Raw genomic sequence first — 10,765 nt, forward strand, 5'->3', positions numbered from 1 at the left:
TGTACCTATGGTATTTGATGGGATAGGAAAGTTTTTTTTGATAGGTTTTATAATGATTGACACAAAGAGAACAAATTTTTGAAAAGTTTAAATTTAAAAGGCACCTGAACTTGTAGAGCACTAACCATAAATTGGATGTTGGCAAAAAAAAATTGTTAATTGATTCAAGATATGGATTTGAATTTTCTCAATTAATTTATCTTAGGTCTACACAAAAATGCTTTTAGTACAACTGGATTACATGGCAATCCTCGTAGAAGCTATAAAACTAATTATACAGATGGACGGGAAATCGCGAGGCGAATCTATTAAGCCCAATTAATCCATCATTAGAGATTGTTTACTGTAGCACGATATTGTCTAATTATTGCATAATTCGGTTTATTAAATTCATTGCGTGATTTTTCCCGGAGTTGTGGAATGAGTTTTGTCAGTTATCCACATTTAATATTCCTAATTAATAGTCAAACATTCGAAGTTACTGTAGTGCAGAAAAATTTTGGGAACTAAACAGGAAAATTTTTGACATAATGCAAGCATCTACTGCCTCTGTTCTGGCCAGTGTATGGATAGATTCGAAGATACGGAATGTCATATTTTACTATATTTTACCTCGGATGCAAATACGGATTTTGAATCTTCTCGAATCATCAAAGATTCCAATTTGCATTCCGATGTCTACTATTTTTAAAATTTTTAAAATTAATTAGCAAGTATCTATTCACTTTACGAAAGCTTTCGAACAAACAGAATCATCAAATAACATATTAGTACGGATCAAATATAACATATACAAACAAATAATAATTAAAATATTTTTACAAAAAAATAATCATTAAATGAAGCATACATAATATGGATAAATTAGAAGATACGTATGGAATCGAATTCGGATTTCATATTTTACCATATTTTAACTCAAATAGAATACGAATTTGATTCTTCTCGAATCATCAAAGTTTCCAATTCGCATTCCGATGTTTACTGCAATTTCTAAAAATTTAGATCATATTATTATGTCAAGGATCGAACTATCTCAATATAGTCCAACAACAAAATGTCTTCTCGCTAGGATTTTCTAGAATACGGATTATGCTTGTTTTTATGAATTTTAGAATGCTCTGATTTGAAATTTAGTTTAATGTATCTCCCTTAAAGTTAATTTGCAGCCATAATTAGCAACACAAATTAACTGGTATGATAAGATATTGGTAAAGGGTGTAACAAAAATTTACCAACATTTGTTAATAATAGAAAATATTTATTTTGGTCCTAGCAACACAAGATGAGCAATTAAAGATTTACAAACATGCACAAAGATTTTGCATATAAAAATTTTGCAGTGAACTACCCTTGCAAAGAGTAAGCTACTGCATAAATTTCATAAAATTTTGGACTACCAGTGCAGAAACAATTTAGACAAGCTTAAACACAAAATAAATACTAACAGGTGCAAACTGACATTTCACAAGCATGAATAAATTTTCCTCTAAAGATGTGCATCTAACTAAACTAACAAAACGCCAGATCAGCACGACACGGTGGCGTTCGGTCAGCTCGGGTGCGAAATATTTTTCCTACCTCTAATTTCCTCCTCTCTTCTACCTCTCCGACAGCTGGGTCCCGCTGCTCCTCTCACTGCCAGGTGGGCCCCACTCGTCAGCATCATCTTCCACCTCTTGCAGGGGTCCTTGCATTGGCCGAGGTCGCCGCTGTGTCCACCTTGCTGACGGGCCAGCCCGCTCGAGCAGCGGCGGCGCGCACGCGTCGGCGCGCGAGCATGCGAGCACGCGCCGACCTGGCAGGCTCCGCTCGAGCAGCGGCCTCGCGAGCGCGCGGCGGCCACCGGATCGGCCGCGCGCTCTTGCAGTGCCATGAAGGGGATGCAAGGGGACCAGCCCGATGGATCGCTTGTCGCAGTAATTCTCGCAGTACTCCGAGGCCGAGTAGAGCTGCGGCCGCAGCTTCTTAGCTCCCGCAATCATGTCCGAGGAAAAAAAAAACAAGATGATTTTGATGCCCCTTCGGCCGTTCCACAGAGACGGTTTCCTCGCTGGAGGCCGCGGCCGCCGCAGGCACGACCTCGCCGGGGGACGCCGCCGCACGCAAGCCTTGGCCTGGGGCCGCCGCAGCAGGCGCGCCCTCGCCGGAGATCGCCATCTATCTGAGAAAGATGGCGCACAGGTCGTCTCGAGGGCTGCTGCACGCGCGGGGGCGCCGGCGAGCGGGTCCAGCAGGGGCGGCGGCGGCTCAGATGAATCGGAGGCTGCTGCGTCGTGAATCAGAGGTGGAAGATGAATCTGACCAGTGGGGCCACTTGGCAGTGTGAGGAGCAGCGGGACCCAGCTGTTGGAGAGGCAGAAGAGAGGAGGAGATCAGGGGCAGGGAAGACATTTCGCACCCCGAGCTGACAGAGCGCCACCGTGTCATGCTGATCTGGCGTGCCACATAGACAAAAGTGGTACAAATGAGGCGCCGCGAAACAAGGAAGGTAAATTTGTAGGCATTATTATAAGGGTGCTAATCGAGCGAGTGGCTTCCATTATAATGGTAAATATGTAAAAGACTCAAAAGCTAGGCAGAGAAGAGGTGATACTGAATTTCTAGCTTTACAAAGAACCCTACCGCCCACACACAAGCATATTTATGCATATGAGTCAACTGCAGAATTTTTACATTTCTCCTTTCAATTTCGTGATCTTACTGATGTAGGGTTAATTTACTTTGATTCTGAAATTGTACATTTCTGTTCCAATTTAGCTTTCACCATGTGAAGGGCAACAAGACCATGGCACGCTGAATGAAGAAGAGTCGCTGAGGAGGTTTTATTTTAGTATCGACTATGATTGTGTATATGTTCAGTGCTTTGAGACTGCTTATAGCATCGGATGTCGCAGCACCTTTATCTTGTTTATACTTATTTATAAACCATGGCTATCACTGAACATGGAACATGACTCGGTGGCTTCTCAAAAAGCAATTGTTGCCTGTATGCGCCTGCAAATGGGGTTTCATTTGCATTTTTGAATGCTCATCCTTCTAGGAAAAGCGGAAAGTGCATCATTCCCAGTCACCTCCACCTGCATGGATCACTCCTTCCTACGCTGGCAGAGTGGCAGTGGAGGGAGGGTGGCGCTCTCCAGCCTCATTGCAATCTTGCAAGATGCTCTTACAGATTTCCCTTCGCCGGCATTTCTTTTTCTTTTAAACTAGCCAATCTAATCCTCCTAATAAAATTTGTCTGTTCCGTTTTCTTTCTCGTGCCAATTTAAATAGCTTTGGGTATGAAAAACAAGAGAAAACAAAGTTTGATTAGTTGTCGCAGTACAGTGAACCTATCGTAACCATCGAATTCATTCGAAGATTGGTGCTAATGTTCACATGTTCAACCACTTGTCCAGGAAATTTAATCTATTATCTTAATACAATAGTGTTAAAAGAAGCCACCACGTTTGCCGAGAAGGTCTAGAAATTATCTTAATACAATAGTGTTAAATAGTGTTAAAATAAGTCACCATGTTTTCCGAGAAGGTCTAAAAATTCTCACGTTAATCTAAAGAAGAGAAGAATTTGCACTGTCAAATTTTATAAAAATCTAATGGTCTATATTATTCCAAAGAGTATGTGGATATTAATTTGGTATTTCCTATTAACATAAAAAGAACTTGAACTCCATCTTTCCGTAATCATGTCTCCCGTCAGTCCCAGGTTTAAAGGGCAAAAATAGTGATATCATAAAACATGTCCGATTCGTTCCTAATTAGGTGCAAATAAAAGAGGAAAGATGAAAAGGACATGCCTTTTTTTTGGGCAAATCAAGGTCAGGTCGTTGAGGTCCCTGGCCGAGCTGACACAAATTTGCTCACCCTCATCAGTGAATAAATAATTATTTTAATTACTATATTATTTTATATGAAATTATATTGTTATATAATTATATTATAAATTGTAGGAAAATATTAAATTCATATGTACAAGGAGTCATATAGCTAGAGACGTATTGAACATTTGACATCTTCCATATATTCATAAGAAATAGAAGTTGTTCCATCAAACATTTTTCAAACGGCTTCGTCTCCGTTAGAGAAGCCGATCCATCAGAGGAGCTATAGGCTACAACCAGAGTTGTTTCAGCCACAGTTGGAGCCCTATCAAACTAGCCCTAAGTCAATAGCCTACTATACATAGGCCATGTTTGTTTCCGCTTATAAGCGGATTCTCAGTGGAGAAAAGCAAGAAGCCCACCCAAACATCTCGATTAAAATCGGATTGTCTGGAACGCCGCTTCCGTGGGAATCGCAGAGACAACGTGAAGCACGATTCTCACCAACGCGTCCCCAAGCTCGCTTCGCGGGGAAGCGAGGGCCTTTCCTCCGCCTCCCTCTCTCCGACGCCCTTCTCTCCCAGACGCCCTCTCCCCGCCGCCCCTCTCTATGCGCCGCTTCCTGCTTGCGCTCTGGCGCCCCTACTGCTGCGACGCCGCCCACATCTCGCAGACCTCTCCCTACCACCCCGCTGTCGCGGCGCCGCCCGCCCTCCCCATGCTGCCGCGCCGACCGCGGGCGGAGGCGGCCAGTGGGCGCAGGAGCTCACGCCCGGGCATGCGCAGAAAGCTGCTGTGGCACCCGCACCATCGCCGTGGCTGAGCCCTCCGCAGGAGTTCGATTCCAGCATGAGTAGGCGGAGGTGGTTGCAAGAGCTGCGTGTGGAAGAAGAGTGGATAAGATAAAGGAAGAAGAGTGGATAAGATAAAGGAGGAAAGGAAAAATAAATATGAAAAAAATGTAGGAAGAGAATATAAATTGCCTGCTCACCGTCCCAGCTCTCTCTGTCATGGACGGCTCTCTCTGGCGCCGCTATAGTTTCGTGATCTAATTGTATTCATCATTTGTGTACTCGAAGTTTAGAAATTAGTGCTACTACATCTAGTGGTCTATTTGTGATATTAATATATTTGATCTAATTATGTAGTTAAAATACTCAAAAAAAATATATGAATTATTGAATTATGCTCGTATTCAGCAAAAAAATGAGATATCATCAGACTTAAGGGTATTTCAGATATTTTACCACTCAACTCAGAGAATCGGGTCAAAATAATCAAGAATGCCAAACACCCAGCTTATCCAGACAACTGATTCTCCAGGCAGCTAGCTTATTTCGGAATCCTGATTCTCAGAAAAGCGAGATCCAGAAAAACGAAAACAAACAGGGCCATAACAAATGATTCACGTTGTTGTTTGTGACTGCTCAGGAAAATAGCAAGCTCTAAGGCACAATCTAAACTCAGCAACTGAGTTGAAATAAACAGGGAACAACTTTCAACCAAAGCTGGAACCCTGCCAAACTAGACCTAAGTCGATAGCCTACGATACATAACAAATGATTCCCATTGCTGTTGTGCCTGCTCAGAAAAATATCAAGCTCTAAGGCACAATCTAAACTCCGCAACTGAGTTGAAGTAAACATGGAACTTCTTTTAGCCACAGCTGAAGCCTTGACAAACTAGCCCTAAGTCGATGGTCTACGATACATAACAAATGATTCAAACCAGTCGCTACCATTGTTCTTCTTCGCTTAGAAAAAATATATGGAGGAGAAAGATTGAAGATGGAGAAATCGGCCAAAATAACTCAAGAAAATGAAGTCAAAGAAAAGAGTTAGAAATAACAGCAAATATATGCATGGAACTATACATCGGTGAGATGACAAAAGTCTGAAATGGACCAATTTATGCATCAATCAGTCAAATCGGCTAAAAGTAAATAAAAATGTACATTAACCAAAGTGGAAAAAATACCAATAGATTCCACTGAATAAAGTATATAGGGTGTGTCATTTAACACACTGCACGCTGAATTAGTATTCAATGCGCCCAAGCACAGGCACTGACAAAAAATGGTGAATCATGAAAGGAAACTATCAACGTGGCAAGCCATGCATTAATAAGATGGCTGTAACCGGTAGGGCTGGTATGTATACTCAGACGCAGGCTCTTTCGTATTGGCAAGCGAGATGAAGTGGAGTGGCAGGTCACGTAGATTGAGCAGCAAGGAAAGATGAGAGACTAGATGAAAGGGTTCTCTTTGGTGAGCAGCATTGATTAGGTAAAGGAAGTTTCAGGTTATGCACATGGAGAGAAACGTTTCTTTATGAATGGATGGGATGAAAATTCCTTCAGTTAATTGGCCACATTGCAAAAAATAAAACAATCATACATAGTTAGACTAGATAGTATTGTGATAATATTGAAGAATATCAATCCTCAAGGTGGAATTTGAATTCCTTTTCCTGATTTATAGTAGGCAAAGTATACTAATCTCACATGCAAAATCTAGAAATATTTTATTACAATTTCAGTAAAAAAATATTATTAAATAAGCATTACTGAGTTTTATGATGACTCAGTGGTCTAAAAAATTCAAAAAAGCAATGTTGAGTCCAATTAAAAATCAAATAAATTTGGAATTAGAAAAAGAAAAACATTAGCTGAACAAAGAGTCCGAGTTTAATACAATTAATAAATATCAATATTTAAAATAAACATTTATTAGTTCATTCAATGCAAATTGGGAAATACAATAGCTAAATAAAGGGTCTGGCATATACATTTAATGAATGATTAAGATTTTGAATTTTAAAATTATCTTTTAAATTCCATTTAGATTGGGTAACTAACTACTTGCAGAAAGACAATGTATAATATAATATAATATATTAATAGATAAATTTTGAATCAGGACTTATAATTACCATAGTAATAATAAAAAAATTACACCATTAATTTGATGATAATCTAATGGTCCATCTAAGCATACATGATAAATACAATTGATAAATCATGAATAGCTAAATTTAGAATTAAAATAGTTGGAAGATTAGTAGTACTATTAAATGAAAACCAAAATAGCAAAATAAATAATTCATGTCAAAATCAATTAATAATCAATAACTAAATTTGAGAACAAATGAAAATGTATTTTGTTTAAATTAATATTTAGAACAAAGCATATTAATTAAATAAAGAGACCATATAGAATATGTTAATGTATAAATGTTAAAGTAAAATTATTATATTCATACCTTTTTGTTTAGTACATAAATTTGAAATAAAATAATAAATCACCATGTTCATCTACATGGACTAAAAACTCCTCGCGTTAAACGGCGGAAGATGTGACAAATGATAATTATGGAGAAAACTATTATCATGATAAACAAAACTACATTATTTAATTAATTTATTTTCATGTAAAAAGAGGCTGAAAATGTTACAGCAGTATGTACAGATCTCTGCTTCTACTGCATCTTCGCAAACACATGGCCAATTGGCCATCATCATCGTAGCTGGTAAACAAAGATGGATCAGCCTGCCAGTCTCCTACGCCCTGGCCGTCCAGCCGGTCGCGGACTGCGCCGCCGCCGCCCCCGAGCCGCCGGCGAGGCAGCTACCGTGGACATCAAGAGGAGCGGGGCACGGTTTCCTCATCGCCAGGTCCGCCACCGTCCTGTCGATCGCGTTCGCCCCGCGCTCCAGGCAAGCTTCTACTGCTGGGACCCTGGGTTGGTTCCAGCCGAACAAATCATCAGGTGTCAGGATTTCATTCAGGAAACAAACGGTAAACCATAATCAGGATTCAGAGCGATGAACACATGATCAGGAATGTACTACCTGGACGCATTGCCCTCAGCCAGCCTGAAGAAGGCGTCCCGGAAGCAGATCCGCGTCTTCCTGGTCAGCTTCAGAGCAAACACGTTTCGCAATTTCAGACAATTTCAGGGAGATGCAGGTTTTCAGACATGTAGCACTGTTCTCGTGCGTGCCTCCTCACTGAAGAACCTACCTGGAACACCACGTCCTCGAGTTCCTCGAGCACCGGCGCCTCGAAGCCCCTCGGTCTCTCTTCGTCAACAGCGAACGATCTGCTCCTCTTCATCGTGCCCATCCCATCCTGCAATGCAATGTCCATCCAGAGCTCGTCAGCGCAGCCTGCTTTCAGTTCAGCCAGCGGGAACACTGCGTGATGGATGGGCGTCGCTCTTACCTTATCCATGGACGGGGTATCCATGGCGCTGTTTGGCTCCGCGGTCTGCAGGTCGTGGCTGAAGAGAGGGAAGCCGCAGGTGTCCATCGTGTCCACCCCGTTCCGGTCCAGCTTGGCACCCTGATGATCCTCGAATGAATTCCCGGTGAGCACGCCGCTGAGCATGTCCTCGTAGGAGAGGAGACGGTGCATCGAGTCCGGGAACATGTCCAGCGCCTCGAATGGGGCATCCATCCGCCGCATCTCCTCGTCCAAGAACTGGCTCCTGCAAATGCAAATTCAGCACGGCAACGGTTAACCACAGTCATGTACTCATGTCATGCCGCTGATGACGAACATTCAGGAAAAATGTCACTGGAGAATGCAAGAACAATCTGAGGGTTCAGCTGGTAGTGTTGTGGTGAGCATACAGGAAGATCTCGTCGGTTGGGTGCGTGCACTGATGCGGCTCGAGTGGCGCCGGGACAGACTGCTCTTCTGAAAGCGCGACGCCGCGCTCCTGCTTGACTGAACACGCCGGGGCTGTTCTCTGATCGTCAGAGGAGCTGAAACTCCACAGCGACCAGCCGGCGCTCTGGTTATCGAAGATCTCGTCGCCGGCCGACAGCGCGGTTCCACTCTGCGGCAACGGATACCACGCCATGGTGCTCATCTAAAGAAAAAAAAAGGAGGCGCAATTAGCATCACCTGAATTCCATCTCGAGAAATAACTTCACATAGAAAATTCAGAACCTGATCGGGAAGCCTATCTATTTCGATAGAGCGTTGTTCTGAACAAAACAAAACAAAAAAAAGGCGGAGAACACAACAGCTAATGGAGACATTGCTGAAATCAGCAGTGCAGGACTTGGAAGGAGAGCAAAGCACAGCAACAATGAAATGCCCCAGTTTAACAGAGCACGGAACAGCAGCACAGTAAAGCAGCTTGCAAAACCTTGGGATATTACGATTTACGGTTCCTAGTTGGGATCAGAATAAGCAAGATGCCAAGATCAAACCGACGTTAGCAGGTACAATACAAGCACATCACAACCACTTCCATTCTCAGCCGCAAAACAAGTCAAAGTGTCTCATTTGACCTTCATAAAATTTTCTTGTGTAAACTAAAACATACTCCACAAAAAGGATCACTCTTTCAGTAACAATCAAGCGCGTTCTTTCCAAAGGAAAGCACAACACGAGTTGAATTGCTCAAGTTTAGCAGAGCAGATGGAACAATAGCACAGCAAAGCAGCTTGCAAAACCTTGGGATGCTAGTACGATTTAGGGACGGGTTCCTAGTTGGGATCAGAAATTCAGAATAAGCAAGATCAGACTACGATAGCAGCTATAATTATCAATAAGCAAGCAGATCAGCAGCCCCACTCCCCCGTCCATTTTCAGCAAAGCACGCAGGAGATCGAGATCAAACAAAGCCAGAGTAGCTCACTCAATCTCCAAAAGTTTCCTCCTCTAAAATTAAAACATAATCCATTGGATAACCACTTCTCAGTAACAATCGAGTGCGTTGTTTCTTCAGCCACGACCTTGCTAAACGTCACAAACTAGTGTGCTGCACAACCACACAAGAACACAGATCTGTTTATTTTTTTTTATACTTTGCAAAAAAAGAATCAACGAGAAGGAGGAACAAAAGGAGCCCTATCAAAGAAGGATCGAGCAGCCTTGGACGGAGAGGAATTTCACAACAGCAGAGAGCACGAAGCGCATGAACAAAAGGAAGCGAATTGGAGGAGCAAACAGAACAACTCACGCAGCAACTCGCACGCGGCCGCTGAAAGTCTGCAACCTCGCCGCCTCCGTCACGCCGCCCTTGGCCCTCGGAAGCCTGCAAAACCGCCGCCGGCGCCGCTGCCGCTACTTGCAAATTGTTGTGGTTGCAGTCTTGCAGAGGGGGAGATGCGAAGCCAGAAGACACGAACACACGGCTGCTCCCCTCTCTGCTCCCCCCGGAGTACTTCAACCCACTCCACCACCCCACGGGCCACGGCGCGCCTGCGGGGCCCGGGGGCGGCGCGGCCCCACATGCCACCGACGGGAGCGGGCCCCAGGAGGTCGGCCGGGCGAGCTGCGCGTGAGCCGGGCCGACAGGGAGAGGGGAGAGGGGAGGGGAGGGATCGTGTGGCTGCGAGGCCACGCCGGAGGCTGGTGGCCAGGCGTTACCTAAATCTCGAATGCGGCGCCGCCACGTCGGCGGCGGGCCCCAGCGGATCTTTCCCCGGAGGGAGCGCACCGGGCCGCCGGGCCCCGCCTCGCCGCGATTGGGTGGGGGGCTCGTCGGGACCCTGGCCGGCTGGCCGCGTGCCGCCTGTCGACATGGTGGTGAGGTCTGCCCCCTGCGCCATCCCTGCCGGGGAAATTAAACTCAGTGGCTGTAGTTTATTGCTTGATTTTTTTTCCTTTTTTTTTGTGTGTGTAAAGAGCGATGCCATGGGCTAGGTCCTGTGCCAGTTCTGAAATCCATGTACTCCGGGGGAATCTGGGCCTAGCGGATGGGGCCGTAGGTGGGGCCCACAGTAGCCTGCGTTAGGTGCCCCTGTCGCCTGCCCAAGCGCAAAGATATAGGTGGATGGCGAGTGAGAGATACAACAATTTCACAATATTTTACATCACATAGATATTGGTGGATGGCGGCGAGCCTCCCTTGCTCCAGCTCGATGTGTGCCCATCCTCTACAAGCTGCGGCTCCCTCCTCGCACGGGTGGATGGGCCCATCTCCC

General features: G+C 44.3%; 1 protein-coding gene across 2 annotated transcripts; it reads right to left on the minus strand.

The window, feature by feature from the left end:
* Positions 1-7,068: 7,068 nt before the first annotated feature.
* On the minus strand, positions 7,069-9,990 carry LOC120706579. 2 transcript variants are annotated; one of them, XM_039991259.1, is made up of 6 exons: positions 9,799-9,990; positions 8,456-8,697; positions 8,046-8,310; positions 7,845-7,952; positions 7,673-7,740; positions 7,209-7,559 (listed from the first exon to the last, which is right to left on the minus strand). In XM_039991259.1, exons 2-6 carry the CDS (start codon positions 8,695-8,697, stop codon positions 7,382-7,384), a joined length of 861 nt encoding a protein of 286 aa, XP_039847193.1. In that variant the 5' UTR covers positions 9,799-9,990; the 3' UTR covers positions 7,209-7,381. The 2 variants fall into 2 exon arrangements, with proteins under 2 accessions (XP_039847192.1, XP_039847193.1); XM_039991258.1 differs by having other exon boundaries at positions 7,069-7,559; positions 7,845-8,310.
* Between the last annotated feature and the right edge of the window lie 775 nt (positions 9,991-10,765).

This window comes from Panicum virgatum, chromosome 5K (assembly GCF_016808335.1).
Source record: "Panicum virgatum strain AP13 chromosome 5K, P.virgatum_v5, whole genome shotgun sequence".
Classification (NCBI taxonomy): Eukaryota; Viridiplantae; Streptophyta; class Magnoliopsida; order Poales; family Poaceae; genus Panicum; species Panicum virgatum.